The following is a 16,663-nucleotide window of genomic DNA, read 5'->3' as shown; positions in this document are numbered from 1 at the left end:
CCAAGCAACTGTGTGACTTGTGAGATTTAAACACTCAACCTCCTCCTAAAGCATGACCTTATCTACCACTACACCACCAACTCATTTGTGTCTATATTACATTTTCATTCCTCGCATATCATAATTAATCAAGTGTAATTTGATTGTTTGAGGCACTAAATAAATTCAAATGGAAAACTTGTCAACAACAAAGTTGCATAACTTTTTGAGATCTACAACTGTCATGTTGGTAGTTTCTTTATCCGAGGTCGTTTACAAAATTTAATTTTCAAATTTGAAAACTTTAGACGCATTTTTCTAAGACAAGATGATTTCAAATTATAATGTTGTCAACTACAAAGTTTCAGAACTTTTTAATACCTAAAACTTTTATTTTGGTGGTTTTTCATTTGAGATCGTTTGAAAAAAAAATTAAATTTTAACTACGCCGCGAAGTTTGAAGTAGTGACATGTTTATATATACATATCACTAAACAGATATGACGTCACTAAACAGATATGACGTCTGAAAGTCAGTGGCATGTTTTTATATAAACGTCACTAAATAGATTTGGCGTTTGAAGCCAGTGCCATGTTTATATATACACGTCACTAAACATATCACACACACGTAAAATAAAAGATGTCACTTGATTATTACTATATTTCATTAGTGACATGTTTTTACAATAAATGCCACGTGTGCACAGACGTGTTTTTTAAAAAAAGATGTCACTGTAAAAAAATCAGTGACATATTTTTAACAAGTGTTACAGACGGTCATATCTCCTTTAGGCGTTTTTGACGTAGTGATAAAAAATATATAAGCTCAGCCAATTTTTATTATTGTGACCTAACTCAATTTACCTTGGTAAAAAAAATATATAAGCACAACCAATCTTCGTTATGTGTGAAATATTTGACGTTTTTAAAGTATTTGAGTTGTATGAAAAACACAAATGATAGAGCTAGTTCATATAACCAAATCCACAATATGTACTTTAAAAAGTTAAGCTAAGCGGGCCCTAATTTGATTCAGGGATGTTCGCGTTGACGAAAGTCGCGTCAACGCGGTCGACTCTCTGTAAATAAACGGGCCATGTTGTGTTGGCATCCGAATGAAGGAAGGATCGGAGACTCTGCATGTCGTGCGGCAGCGCGCGCTGGCATTCCGAGCCGACGACGATCAAAGGAGCCTTTTACCATCAGGAAGTGGGCAGGCCAGTCAACGAGAGGCGACTGGTGGTTCGCTCTGGCAGCGACGCGTGCACACGCGGATACACACGCGTCGTCGTCCTCCGGCCGTTATACGTACGTGTACACCTATCCAGAGAAATCACACGCAACAGTTCCTTACCTTTTTTTTTTCTCATGTCCATGCGGCAGTTCCCGGATTTGCAAAGCTGCACTGTCGCTCGCCAGCGATTCCTGGACGCTTTTGGCGTGCCTCCTGCTGCTGCCTTCCTCGTGTAGTCGTGTCGCGGTGGTCGGTGGTCGGGTGGTGGCGGGCGACACACCCTAGACGCGTGGCAAGGAGCAAGGCAAGATTGTTTTGTTGTTGTGTCCACCCAATGACGACGAACATGCACTTATAAATGTGAAAACGTCTAGCTTTCTTTTCTTCTAAATTTATATAATATTCTATTTCTTACGTTACTAGATTAGATTATGTTCGTGCATTCGCGGCATCGAAGTTTTTTTTTGGGGCCTCCCTGTTGCTGCGGCGCGTCGGTCCTCCCCATTCACGGCATCGACAGAAAATAGATTCATCAATCATCCCGTTTCGCGGAGACAGAGCCATCCCGCTCCATCTCCCTCCCAGCCAAACCCTACCTGAAACAACGACGCACTCTTGCATTGGCCGTTGGCGTCCCGCTCGCTCGCTCTCTCTTCCACTCGCTGCACCCGTGCGTGACAATGCCCACGCGTCTCCCACTCCGTCTCCTCCTCCTCGTCCTCGCCATCGCCGGCGCCGCACATGGCCGCCGCGGCATCTCTTTCTCCGACGATGACCGCTCTCTCCTCCTCGCCGGCAGCAGTGATGAGGTTGCCGCCGCGACGTCGGTCCTACGGCTCCCGTCGGCGGCGGGGGAGGATCCGGCGCCTGAGGCCTGCGAGATGACGTACGGCTTCCTGCCCTGCACCGACACCGCGCCCGGCAACCTCTTCCTCGTCCTCGCCTACGGCCTCCTCATGTTCAAGGCCGCCACCTACCTCTCCGCCGGCAGCGAGCTGCTGCTCGAGGTCCTCGGCCCTGGCGTCGTCGGCGGCCTCTTCCTGCCCATCCTCGGCGCGCTACCCGACGCAATGCTCATCCTTGGTGCGTACTGCCTCTCTGCTTTTCATTCTAACCGCAGCATGACATCCGCGCCGGCACCGCTGCCATCCACGCTTCACTAGCTAATTATTTGGCGCTTCGTAGTTGCATGTTTACTTACGACCTGAATATCAGAGGAGATCGGATCAATTTTGAATAGCAAAAATATTTTAGTCCATCCAATCTTGTTGGGCCTTATATATCGTGTCCAGCAGTTCCACCTAAAACACTGTTTTACATTGTAAAACGCATATAGAATGAACTGTTGCAGAGTGGAGTTTAAATATATGTATAAGGATGATTAACCTGTTGAAGATAGCCTTACTGGTAGATAGTGTGTTCTGTGTGTGTGGGGGCTCTGACATCACTATTGGGCTGCCAACCCATTAGGGTTAAGGTTCTGATTATATATATATATATATACAATCAAAGAGTTTTCATTCTCTTTCATGGCATTAGCTAGCTAGGTTTTTTCCACCCACCTTTGTCTAGGCCACCGCACAACACCTTCTGCGTGCCCCGAGAGGCTCATCCTTCCCTCCCGGGGTAGCGACCCATCTTAGACGTGGGCCAGCTACTTTTCTGTGCCACAGACTGAGGGCAGGCGGGTGCCCAGCCGCCGTCGCGACGTCCCCTGCTATATTTCCCTACTCTGTTCCTCCTCGAGCACAGACGCTCCGGCGCCCAGCTCCCTCGTCGACGTCCACCTAGCTACGAAGCTCGTCGGCGAGTGCCTCTCTAGCACCAAGCCACCTGCAACTCGCCATGGTGCCCCTTCCTTCCTTTGCTCTGCACTAGCGCTGGCTCCTACAACGCTAGCCCTAGGTCGTGGGCCACGTGGCTCGCCCCTCTCTCCCCCCCCCCCCGCTATAGACGGTCGATCGTGGCCCTCCCTCTTATGTGCCTCCTCCCCCTGCAATACTCCCCCTTCCGACGTGGTCGTGGACCAGATCCTCCGAGCAATGCGGACTTAATGCCCAGCCTATCCGTCGCTGCCATGCTTCCCAGTGACCCCTGCCGTCCAATCCACTGCCAGCGTGCCTCCCAGCATCGTTGGCTACCTGATCCATCGCCACCGCACCTCCACGCGCCGCCGCCACGCCTCCACACGTCGTCGATCGGCCAGAAGGCCGCTCCCTTCCTCTCTGCGCCCATCGTCGTCGTCGGGCCTAGTGCAGCCCCCCTTCGACCTCCGCCCGTCGCCGGTGTCAAACCCCCCTGCCAGGCCAGGCGTAGGCCCCTGCCCGGCTGGACCCGACCCATAGTCTACCCATTCTTCGTCGTCGCCACTGCTGGATCCATCGCTGCTGCAACTTTCTTGGCTGGATCCATCGCTAGCGCGACCTTACCGACTAGATCACCCCTATGCAATACAATCAAGGGTTTCCATTCTCTTTTACTTACATCCAAAAAGCCCTTAGGGCGGGTTTGGTGATCAGAGAATTGGAGGAGATTAATTGGGTAGGGAACTCCTTCCTATTCAAAATTGAACAGGAGGGGTTTACTCTCCCATGGGTTCCCTCCAAATCCTTGGTCACAAAACCAGCCCTTAGGGGTGTTTGGTTACTCTAGTCACCCTCTAAACTTTAGTTCCTATAAATTTTATTTAAAAGATCTATTTTAGTCACCCGATTTAGTATTTTAGGGATTAAAAGTGAGTAAACTTTAGGAGACGGGAACTAAACACCCCATTACTCTTCTGCTCGTAAACAAAATGGTCACGTTTGTCGGTTTCGAAAACCCGAAAGGTCGTCAGATATAAACCACGAACGTTGTTGGATATGCATTGTGAGTGTCATATAATTTCAGCTGGGAATCGATCAGTGACCACAATCTCCGTTAGCGTCCACCGTCCAACAAGTGTGTGCTCTGTTCTTCGTGAAAATAAGTAGCATATCTATTTTACAATTTATGATAACGACGAGAGCATGCAAGTGTTCACTGTTCAGTACACCTGTTTATTCACTTGAGATTGAACTCATGGTTCATTTTCCAAGAGTTCATATAGCTTGGGAATTGGATTTTACAGGACGTCAGCACATTACATCGTTTGGGTTAAGTCATCAAAGATTGTGCACCAAGTATCCGCTATGTGCCTTGTCAGCTTTGCTTTCTTGGTAGCCGGTGATGCCAGAGAGACTTGCTTCTGAGTGCTTCCCCCTCCAAAACGAAGAAGAGAAAAGAGGGGGTGAAGAACCCCAGTGCAGCCCCACTTTAACTCTTAAGATAAATTCCCGCTGTTAAGGAAAGAAAAGCGACCGTGCACCTACAGCAAATCACCTAACAGCCTGGGCGGGGGCAGTCAAGAGGGAAAGCCTACGAGCCCCTGCCATTGTCCACTTCAAGGTTTAGCTATGTTTTTTTTTTGAAGGGAAGATTTCAGCTATGTTAGGATTTGCTCCATCAAAAACGCACCTGTTGCAATGGTTCCAAATTGTCCACCCTCCTAGAACAATTTGCGACTTCAGGCCTTTTTATGTTAAACCAGTAGTTGCTGCACTTGTTTTTTCACACCAGTCATCAGAAGTGTCAGTTGGCTGTGGAAGCTAGAGGTGGAGACCGACCTGTCTCAAGATATAGTACCAGAATTGCCTTGAGAACATGGAATTAGGAGATGATCGATGCTTTTGTCAGAAAGTGGACACTTCTCAGGGTGAGGCAGTCCAAGTCGTGCTCCCTACTGCCTATCATCGCTCTGATCTTAGTGCTTATAAACACAGCTCATTTGTTTTTCCACCACAATTATACATCCGCATCCACTTGATTTCATTGTACATGCAGATCCTTGACTTGTTGTTTTTATGTTTCAGTCTCTGGGCTCGCCGGAACTAAAGAGGTTGCGCAAAGCCAGGTTTTGATCGGAATGGGCCTGCTTGCAGGTTCAACAGTCATGCTCTTGACCCTTCTCTGGGGATCTTGTGTTGTTGTTGGCAAATGTGATATGTCAGAAAACTCAACTGCAACTGATTCTCAAGATACAAAAGGCTTCAGTCTTTTTGGTACGTTAGATTATATATCATTATCTAAAAAAAATGTTGGACTGGATATTCGTTGTGTTCTTCCTCGTTTCAGTTCCGTTCAATTCGGGCATCGCTCATTATAGATCTATATTTAAGGAACATTGTCGTCTTAGCTCAAGACAGAAACCATATATTAATCAAGCAACCACAGAAGGCAAGGTTACTCAGTGTCTAAGTCTAACCAGGAAACAAGAAATTTAGTTCAGTTTGTACTGTATTCTACAACTGTCTGTCTGTCAATATTTAAGAATATATATATTTCTGCATTATGTCCTTATAACATTTGCTAAATACCTTATGAATTTTTGCAGGATCTGGTGTTTCTACTGATGTGCAGACCAGCTATGCTGCAAGAATCATGGCAATATCTGTGCTTCCCTTTATCATTGTTCAGATACCCCAAATTTTTAGGCTCCATTCTGGCCATCGTTTGACAGTCCTGCTTGGACTTATTGCTGCAGCTCTACTTGTGCTCGCTTATTGCCTGTATCAGGTATTGTGCTGACTTCAAGTAACTTTGAACTCTACATCTTGGCAACTTCTTTGATTCAACATTTTCATATAGAATCAGGGTGACTATTTTTCAAGTGGCTGAAACCAGTTTATTTTCACGCTATCCTATGTCATTGGAACTGCATCAACTGGCTCAAAATATATGTAGTTTGTCTTTTGACTAGGGCTGTGGCTGAAAATTAAGTTGATTTTTAGAAGCCGAGAAATTGGCAAAATTGATATAATTGTTGTATGGGGGGTTTTTTGGGAAAAGATTGAAAAGTTTTAAATTTAGAAATTCTCAATTTGATCCAGGTGAAACGTGGCAGATCTAGAAATTTCCTATGACCCGGGCCAAATCTAATAAATTTTATTCTCTTTCTTTCGTCTTAACTATTTTATACCAGATCAAATAGTGGATCAAACCCTGGGCCACAGACCGGATGGCCCGGCGTGTAGATCCACCCCTGGCTCCGTACCATCCAAATCCGACTAGGTTTTCTCTAGATCCTTCAACTTTTTTTATCTGGAATTTATTTACTGCTAAATATCTGCGCTTCTGGAGTTCTATCGCTGTTTTTTTAGGGAATTCGTTTACCGCTAAATTTCTGCACTATTCTGGAATTCTGTCGCTGTTACTGCATTATGGAGAAATGTGCTTTTTTTTTGTACTAGAACCTATGGTGTTTTTTTTGTCTTCTCTGTAGATTTCGATATTTCTTTGTTGAAGTGTCCTTTTTTTTTATCTGCGTGCATGTTTTCATCACTGTCTGTCTCTTTCTCAAACAGGTCTTTCAGCCATGGGTCCAGAGAAGGAGGTTAGAATATGCAGGACTAAAGCACGTCATGTCTGGACTTCTACGACATGCTCAGACACACATTTTTGGTCGTCTTCTTCGCGAAGATGGAACCCCGAATATACCTGTGATCGAGAAGTACGCCTTGGCACCCACCTCATCTATTAGCTGTTTTCACAAACGTGAATCTTTCAAAACCGACATCTCCCCCCAAAAAAAATTTGCAGGTTGTTTTGTAAGATTGATCTGGACAACGATGGAAAACTTGAACGTGGCGAACTACAGGCTTTCATCCTTGGTGTCAAGTTCGAAGACGTTGATTTGGATAGTGACCTAGCTGTAGATCAAGTCATGGCAGACTTTGATACATCTCATAATTCTGTCATTGAAAAGGGGGAGTTCATCGATGGCATCTTGAGATGGCTAGAAGAAGCTAAACGCTCGGTTGCTACCTCCGGTTCTGACTCGAGAAAGTTTCTGCAGGATTTTCACACGGTACGATTTTCAGCTCGCATGTTTATCAAGTTTATTTTGTCCTTCACGGGCAATTATTAGTCATTAAGCTGCATCAATCAGCATCCTGTATTTTTTTTTTTTGCAGAGAACTAGGGATGAGCGTAGTCAGCTCCTTGGGAAGGACGACGAGGACGGTGAGGCTATTGAAAACCCAACCTGGACCAGCTTCAAGGCCATTCTGCTTTTGCTCCTGGGAACTGCAATGGCAGCAGCGTTTGCAGACCCACTTGTTGACGCCGTGCACGGTTTCTCAAACGCTACGAGCATCCCTTCGTTTTTCATCTCTTTCATTGCAATGCCCCTGGCTACCAATTCCAGTGAGGCTGTCTCAGCAATCATATTTGCTAGCCGGAAGAAGCAGCGGACCCTGTCACTTACATTCTCTGAGGTTTATATCTAAATCTGCATCTTTTGCATGTGCCATGAGTTTCAAATACTCCCGTTTGACTGTGATGCCATCGTGTTAATAAGCGCAGGTCTACGGTGCGGTGACCATGAACAACACGCTCTGCCTGGCCGTGTTCTTGGGCCTCGTCTACGTGCGGGGTTTGACGTGGGATTTCAGCTCAGAGGTCCTCATCATCTTCAGTGTCTGCACCATAATGGGCCTCTTCACCAGCTTCCGGACAGATTTCCCCCTCTGGACGTGTGTCGTGGCCTACCTGCTGTATCCGCTGTCCCTCGTCGTCGTCTACGTCCTTGACTTCAAGTTCGGCTGGTCATAGACCTGCATGATCGTCTGAGGCCGGCTTAGCTTCAACACATTACATATACGTTGATATATATACCATGCGAAATAGTACGGCTTTGTTACGTATACTAGTAAAGTATACTCCGGTTGTGTATGGGCTTTTTTGAAGAAAAAAAACTTAAGTATTTTTCTCAGATCAAAGTTTTTTTTTTGAAACGAACATGCCAGTAGAGCTGCTGTCGATTATATTGACAAAGAGGAAGGTACCTTCAGAAGAGAACTATAACAAAATTACAGCAAAAACTACTGTAACACTACCAACAAAAGCAACACCTTAGCAACAACACACAACAAAAAGCCACCGAGTACAACAAAGACAATCTAATAAATAGGCAAATAAAACTATAAGCCACCGAGTACAACAAAGACAATCTAATGAATAGGCAAATAAAACTACGCTACAAAGTCTCAAGGTCAAAAGGCACGATCTTTTAGACTCAAAAGCTTCTTGAGAAGGTCTGGTGGCAACAAGTTTGGATGGTCTACGCAGGCTTAAATTAAACTCTTGTTGGGCTTTCTGTCAATCCCAACAATCCCCAGATCTTTAAACACACTACGTTGTGCAAGACGGGCACTTCGACGAAGCGACGAGCTATTATATATAGTACTTTGTCGACGTCTAACTGTCATAGTCAATGGTGAGAGTGGAGCTAAAGAATGGCATGCAAGGTCCTCATTCTTTCTAGCTCTGGTGGACTAAGAAGACCTATCTTTATCAGAGGATCTTCTACCAGTCTAGGTTTTGGATTATCCTCAACCATAGAAAGTGAAGGACTATGTACAACCAAGGTAGCTTCCTCATCAACTGATGCGTCCTTCACCAAAATAGGTTTTGATTGTCCTCAACCATAGAATGAGGACCGTTTTCTATGGTGGTAAGAAATATGTGTCCTCAAAAATAGTTTGCGCAACCAAGGTAGCTTCCTCATTATCTGATGCATCCTCCACCACAACAATATCCTCAACAAAGGTGATGGCCTGAAGCAACGTGGAGGTCACTGAAGACACATCAATGGATGGTTTGCTCAGTGGACATCATTTGGCGAGAATCTCCTTCAAATGCTCCTACGACCACCTCATTAGTAGTAAGGTCCATCTCACTAAGAATCTTCGCACCATAGACCCTAGAGGGCATCTCGCCAAGGACGGAGACTGCAGTGTTTGCACTAGTGTCCTAACACACCAAGGAATCAACAGCAATGCAGGCCACCACAAGAGAAGCAAGGATCGACGATGGTTAATCGTGCTTCACTGGAGAACGGAGGCCAAAGAGCTCAAGCAAGTCTGAGACAGAAGCATGCGCCTCTACATGCTCCAAATGGTTGACCACATGTGCTAGACACAACTTGATGATAGCAGTCTCCTCCTTGAGAGGTTGTAACACTTTCTTCAAACGAGCTAAAAACATATGCTGAAACTCTGCTCGCAACGACTCGCAACGACGGCGGCGACACTGATCTACTGAGCGACGGTGGCCCACCAACAAGACGCGATGTTGGGCTCCCCACGCCTCCTTCGCTGGATCTCTCGTGACAGTGGCAAGGCCAGCACTCAGAGCTCGCGCTATCGTGATGGCAACAACCCCGATTGATGTCCTTTGCTCTTCTGCAGCTGCATCCGTCATCCGAATCTTTGTGCGGACAACCACCAGCTAGCCAGCGGAGCGAGGCAGGATGAGGGCGCTCCAGGGCAGATCCAGCAACCTCGTGCCGGGACAAAGGCACGCCGGGGCAGATCCGGCCACCGTGGGCCGGGAGGGCCAAGGCAAGAGGAGGTTGCGGGAAGGCCTTCCCGATCCGGCGATGGGGTGGGGAAGGAGGAGGCTCCCAAGACGGATTCAAAGAGGACGAGATCAAAAGCGAAAGATCACACCACAGCAATGGGTGCCTGCCTCCCAAACCCCTAGAAGCTTGTTTGGTTAGAATTCGGCTAAAACCTAGTTTGGGTACTCTAGTATTAACTTTAATCCATATGTGTTGAGATGAATTGAGGTGTAAATTAGTTTAAGTTACACCACAATCCACCTCAATACATATGGATTGATGATATTACTAAAGTACTCAAACAAAGCATAAGAGTCAATTAAAGACCTGTCTTGGGGCCTCTCTCACCGGTGCTCCTAATACTCATCTTGGTGGGGTCTCTCTTACTGGTGCTCATGATACGGCCATCTCAAAGCAAAAAAAATCTATGACAGTGGTTTGGCCTGTCCCTTCGCTGCCTTCGTGTGGGACTACCATACGCCTCCGCGCATGAAGTTTTTTTTGCTTGGCTGGCATCTCGAGACCGCCTTCAGTGCCGTGCCAACCTAGTACTCCTCCGAATTTTTTGTTTTTTAGCCCCTTTTGTGACAAAAATTTACGTTTGGACCCCCAGAAATTTAATTTGCAAGTTTGGACCCGATGCTCGGCGCCATAGGTTGTGGCGCCGAGGTAACACAGCTCGGTGCCACAACCTATGGCGCCGAGCTCTGACGTGGCAGCAACGGCTACCTTCGCCTAGGGCTGACCTGACATCGACGTGGTGGCGACGCGACCTCGTAGCTCGGTGCCACAGATCTTGGCGCCGAGCTACGAATGCCTATAAAAACGGCCGCGCGACTGGCCGAGAGCAGCACATTTCTTCTCATTTCCAAACTTCGTCAAAACTTGCTGGATTCAAAGATTTGAGTTGGTTCACTTCGTACACCAAGGTATGGTGCCCAACTGATTCGTTTTGTATATTGGGTTGTTAGTTTCATAGTTGCTCATAGTTTCATAGTTTAATAGTTTGTATAAACTTATTATATTATCATTTCGATTATTAGTTTGTGTAAACTTATTATAAAGCATATTAGGTACAAGTGATAATTATAATCGTTTATTAGATGAAAGACATGTACCGAGAGGCGTTGTGGCAGAAGAGAGGTCGTCCTCGGGAGTTATATCCGGACGTATCTAGTAAGGATGCTCCTGTTCCTCCTGAACTCCCCGTGCCTAACTGTGACTATGGCAGACTGGCTTGGGTACATCAATCACAACATCCAGACACGGCTGCTCGCTGCTACTACCTTTGTGGCGGTTTGGACGTACGTAGCTTATGACTTGTCACTTAATTTTGTTCGCATTCATTATTTTGTAGATGTGTAATAGTGCTTCTTTCCATTATTTTAGGGACATCAGAGGTGTTTCTTTTTCCAGTGGATCGACGGTCCTGATAAATTTGACCCTCGATATCTTCTTTTCGTTAATTGGTTGAGTGGAAGGACCAGTCATGAGCGTTTTAAGCGTTGGGTACCTCCTCCCCCGAATCCTCCACTAATGACGGATGCGGAGAAGGAGGTAGCAACAGAAAGACGGATGGACTCACCGCCTCGATGCGATTGTGGAGACCGTGCTGTCATCGACGAAGACTATGAGAAGCAGTTCTGTTGTCCGAACATTGATTATGTGAGCCCATCGATACGCTAAATGTATGAACTAGTTATTATTTACAATAAATTACTAATTTTTTCTCCTGCAGCCATATGGGTGGCGTAAGTGTCGTTTCAGAGAGTGGTTGTATGGTCCTTTGTCCCATTGGCCAGAGCCAGAGGTAAAGGAAAAGAGATACAATCAGTGGGCAGAAGAAGAGGTGAAATTTGATCCAGTACTCTGCAAATGTGGTATTGAAGCTAAGTATGGATTAGTTCCTTCCGAGCTTGGTGTTGGATATTTTTGTGGACATATTGTCGATTATGATGAGGTTGGTATTTTTTTTGCACCAGCTGTAATGTTATAGCGATACTTACTATTTTTTTGTAGGAGACGAGGAAATGCAGTTGGGAGAGTTACGACGACAAAGGAGAGGTGATGCGCACAATAGAGTCCAAGAGAATAATGGGACATAAGATGCGTTGTGGATCTCGGCTCGTCGATTCGTACATTAACGATCGCATACGCGACATGCGTAGGGAAGCAAAATCTGCCTTTTATGATAGCCCGAAGCATGCAAAGTATAGGAGGTTGAAGGCGGTAGATGAGAAGAGAGCACAGGATGCAAGGGAATGGAAAGCGGCTCAAGCCGAGAAACAGATGTTGGATAATCTTGCTGATCGCCTCAAGGGAAGTGAGTGAGATAAATGATATTATAATTATGTTAGTACAATTTATTTATCTTGACTTTGCTAACTTATTTTGCTCATTATATTTGCAGAGATTGGAAGCGGCGTAAACTATTTGGCCGATGAGGCGCATGCAAGATATGTTCAGGATAAAATGGAGACGGTTGAGCTGATGGAGGAGGAGGAGGACGACACATCTAGATTGAGTGAGCTTATCGCTCTCGCAGAGGCAGGATTACATGAAGAAGAGGAGGACGACACATCAAGGTTGAGTGAGCTTATCGCTCTCGCAGATGCATGTACGTGAGTTGTGGCCAAGTCTACCGCATTTTCCGCATTCATTCTGCTCTGGGTCCACGAGAAAGGGGGACGCTCGACCTCTCCTACTGCGACCGGAAACCTGATCCATAACCATGTTGCACCGGCTCCTTTTCCTACAACCACGTTTGTCCCATCGATGCGCTAGATCAGCAACGTATACCGGACCGGTGTACGTTGGCCATTGTGACTCATCAAGAAATGGCTCAAAACGAGGGCTCCAGGTACGTACTAAGCTCTCTACACTGAACTCAGAAGGTATTCTGCTCTCAAATGCAAAGTTACGATGACGTGCGGCCGCAACATAATGAGAACATGGAAAATGGTATTGTCTAGGTTTACCACAACCGCACGAGAATGCATCAAGTAACACGACATGTGTCCTCGAAGGTCGCACCTGACCGTCGGAAGTTATGCCGCCTAGTGTTGTTACCTCGTATTTACCCAACTCCTCATCAAAGCATTGTACCTCATGTCTATGGGCACGTTCCTTTGAATTATTAAGGTGTGATGTTGGTTTAGGTGCCCATCTCTGCCCTCGCGTCTGCATTGCCTTGGCCTGCGTGTGTCTATCATTAAACCAAGCCACAAGCCTATAAAAAGTGAATGTTACTATAGCATTGACTGGCATGCCCCGTATACCCTTGAGCACACTGTTAAATGACTCGGCCATGTTGCTAGTCTGAAACTCGAACCGCCAGCCACCTTCGTCGTAGGCCCTTGTCCATTTCTGCGGTTCCCTCAGCAATCCAGCAATCCAGTTCTTACCTTCAACATTTGTTGCATCTTTTAGTTCCTTCAACTTATCCTCGAAAAACGAAACCTCCAACTGTCGACATACCTCCTCAAAAAGGGGGAAGTTAGCCTTGCTATGATCCTTTCGAAGAAGATTTTCTGCTAGATGTCGAGTGCACCATCTGTGGTGCATGGGTGCGTAGCCAGGAATCTGCTCTTGCACTGCATTAAGAATACCTTGGTGTCTGTCAGATATGACACCAACCTCGCGTACAGGGCCTACGACATGGATGCGTACAAGCCGCAAGAACCAAGACCAACTATCTCTGTTCTCCCTCTCCACCAAAGCAAATGCCAAAGGAACCAGTGCGTTGTCTGCGTCGCATGATATGGCAACCAACAATGTGCCCTTATACTTCCCAAGCAGAAAAGTACCATCAATAGAGAGCACGGGACGACAATGCCTGAAGGCCTCTACGCACTGCGAGAAACACCAGAAAGCACGAAAAAATATCTCTCTGTCGTTCCTCCATTCATTAGGTTTGGGGATGTACTCGTAATGCATGCCTGGGTTTTTTTCTTTCATTGCATTGAACAATGCTGGTAACTTCTCATAACCCTCCTCCCAATCCCCGTATATCATCTTCCATGCTCGCTGCTTTGCCCTCCATGCTTTCCCATATTTGATCGTGTAACCAAACAGCTCCGAAGTCATGGTCATAATTGACTTCACTTTCAAGTTTGGCTGACCCTTCAATATCCCCAATATCCTTTTCGCAATCAGGGTAGATGTCAACTGACGATGCTTAGAGCTCAGCTCTGTCTGGGCACAAGTGTGTGGACCTACAATTTTGGTGATCTTAAACTTTCCGGTGTCCTTCTGCCTTCGGGCACATACCCTCCAATTACATTCCGACACCTCGCACACAACAGTGTAACGACGCTGTGCATACGAATGTCTCACCTTGAACGGCCTCTTGCGGTTCACAGAATATTCCTATAGCCATCGTCTCAGTGTAGGCAGGTCCTTGAAAAGTAAGCCTACCTTAATCTCAATGCTGTCGGCGTTATCCGGAGCCTCTAGCAGTTCATCATCATGTCCTTCAGCATATGCACGGGTGGAATGACTTAGACTGCTAAATTCATGTATTGCAGGGTCACGCTCCGGACACAAACGTCTTATGAGTTCAATTTCTTGCTCGGTCATTTCTTGAACCGGACGGTCATCATCAGAATCTAAGGCCCGTGCAGCCTCATATGGCTCCTCCTCGTCCTCAATCTGAACATCAACACTATTGGATGCCCTGCATATGTTGTCCATATTATATGACACAGGCACATCAAGATAAGCACCATTATCGATTTGTGGAGATCCTGCATCGGATGGAAGCAAGAAATACCACATTAAAAAGTCTAATGAAACGAAATAACGATGAATATGAACAACGTGTCAAAGACACTTACTAGGATGATCCTGAACTGGATCCTGGGTCAATGGGATCTCTTGGGGTGGTACGACCGGATTAGAAGCCCCACAAACGCCAGGAAGAGGACGAGAAATCCCATACTCGTGCGGCCCCGATTAAGCATCGGGCACAACAACCACTTCTTCCGGAAGCTCTACCAAAGGAGCTTCAATACGAGATGCATTGGGAATTTGTGGAGTCAACCCGACTAGAGCATCACGATGAGTAACAGATAACGGCTGAACAACCACATCCAAACATGGTAGAAGCATGGTCTTCACGATTCTTACATATCTCACCCAATCATCTTCTGAGCCAATGGAGATCAACCGTCGGACAACTGTTCCATATGTAATATGGGACAACAAACCCTGAATTGATATTCTAGGGTCGTTTATGTCGCAACTAATCTCCTCACAAGCTCGAGCGAAAATCTTGTCAAAAGATGGTCTTTCATCGAACAACATGGTCACGATCTTCATACCATCAAAAGTAACACTCCCATACGCATCTATCCCCACGCTTCCTCCATGGTATAGTGTCACTAGGGTGTCCATCTATTGCAAAAATGGATTACTAACTCAATATCCATTTAATATGGTATGTGACTAACACTATATAGTAAAAAAAATTGGGCAGCACCTCCCCTATATGGTTAGGTTTCTAAAACCTGCAAATAAACCTTCAGCGCGATGGCTGAACATATAAAAGTACTAAATAAACCCTAGGGTAAATAAATGCTAAACAATGTTAATAAACACTAGCTACTACTTACAAGTAAACCACAAACCTTAAACTATGCTACAAAATAAATAACTACTCACTAACGACTAACTAATAACTAATAAATAACCTAAACCTAACTCATTACTAACCAATAAATACATATATCAAATAAATGGCACATGACATGAGAACTAATTATAAATAACTAAAAACAAACTAAACATTAACACAAAAAATACATATAAAATATTTTAAAATTAGTAAATACAATACCTTGAGCAGAGGGCGGCAGGGCGGGCGGCGCGGGGAGGACGGGCGGCTCGGGCGTGGCGGCGCTAGAGCGGCGCGGCGAGGGAGAGCTCGGGCGTGGCGGCGCTACGGCGGCTCGACCGTGCCGGCAGAGGGGCGTGGCGGCAGAGGGGCGGCGAGGGAGCGGCTCCGGCGTGGCGGCGAGGGAGCGGCCGTGCCTGGGAGCCGCCGACGAAGGGCGCTCGGGCGGCGCAGCGGCGCAGCGGCGGGGCGCTCGGGCGGTGCGGCGATCACGACGGCGGAGAGAAAACAGAGAGAGTGTGCAGAAAACCGCGGTGAGGAGGTAGCCGCGCGATTTCATCCTAGCTCGGCGCCAAGATCTGTGGCGCCGAGCTAGGTGCCACGCGGCCTGCCACATCGGCTTCGCCACGTCATAGCTCGGCGCCACACTCTATGACGCCGACATGTGTTACCTCGGCGCCATAGATTATGGCGCCGAGCTAAGGGTCCAAATCTGAGATTAAATGTTTTTAAGGTCTAAACATGATTTTAATTCTGTTTAAGGACCAAAATACAAAAAATTCGGTTTGAAAGAAGATTGTCCCTGACAACACCTGCGAAATCTGCTACAATCAACCGGAGATGACAACTCATGTGCTCTTCATCTCTAGCTTTGCTCGGTTTTTCTGGGCAGCTGTCGAAATCGAAAACTCCACCTGATGCACCCACATCCACACCAGCTCCTTCACCACCTTTGTCAGCCTATGTGACTGGCAACTCTAGAAACGCCGGAACAACTATGTGTTCCGAGGAAAATGTTTCCGGGCTATTTAGATGTTTTAGTATTCATCCAAATACATATGGATCGAGAGAGATTAAGATATAAATTAAACTAATTTACAACTTAATTTATTTTAATCCATATATATTGGAGTGAATACTAGAGTATTTAAATATAAACTTAGGTTCTATTAGTTTACGAAGGGATCAAAGAGAATTAATGCGGATTAAATCACTTTTTATTTAATTTTAACTAGAAAATAATTTAATCCTCTCCATACTCTTTTATTCCCTTACAAACCGAACATGAGCGCGTCTTGCCGATGCCCGACTGAGCGTTTGGTATGCCACTCTCTCTCAAATGTAATTCCTTCTTGTAAAATACCTTGGAGATCTTGTCGGCCGCTCAGGCCTCATGCAAATATCAGGTGGGAAC

General features: G+C 46.0%; 1 protein-coding gene across 1 annotated transcript; it reads left to right on the top strand.

Annotated features, from left to right (window-relative positions):
- The first annotated feature begins 1,699 nt into the window (after positions 1 to 1,699).
- On the top strand, positions 1,700 to 7,936 carry LOC103626994 (uncharacterized). Its single transcript, NM_001351849.1, has 7 exons — positions 1,700 to 2,299; positions 5,107 to 5,295; positions 5,628 to 5,809; positions 6,598 to 6,743; positions 6,833 to 7,100; positions 7,207 to 7,509; positions 7,598 to 7,936. Exons 1-7 carry the CDS (start codon positions 1,897 to 1,899, stop codon positions 7,844 to 7,846), a joined length of 1,740 nt encoding a protein of 579 aa, NP_001338778.1. The 5' UTR covers positions 1,700 to 1,896; the 3' UTR covers positions 7,847 to 7,936.
- The last annotated feature ends 8,727 nt before the right edge of the window (positions 7,937 to 16,663 follow it).

This window comes from Zea mays, chromosome 5 (assembly GCF_902167145.1).
Source record: "Zea mays cultivar B73 chromosome 5, Zm-B73-REFERENCE-NAM-5.0, whole genome shotgun sequence".
Taxonomy (NCBI): Eukaryota; Viridiplantae; Streptophyta; class Magnoliopsida; order Poales; family Poaceae; genus Zea; species Zea mays.
This window is presented reverse-complemented; position numbering and strand designations above follow the sequence as displayed.

Excerpts from the sequence above, each read along its gene's own strand:
- LOC103626994 (NM_001351849.1), top strand. The coding sequence starts at position 1,897 with ATGCCCACGCGTCTCCCACTCCGTCTCCTCCTCCTCGTCCTCGCCATC. Across the intron at positions 2,300-5,106 it reads CGACGCAATGCTCATCCTTG|TCTCTGGGCTCGCCGGAACT; the intron begins GTGCGTACTGCC and ends TTTATGTTTCAG. Across the intron at positions 6,744-6,832 it reads AATATACCTGTGATCGAGAA|GTTGTTTTGTAAGATTGATC; the intron begins GTACGCCTTGGC and ends AAAAATTTGCAG.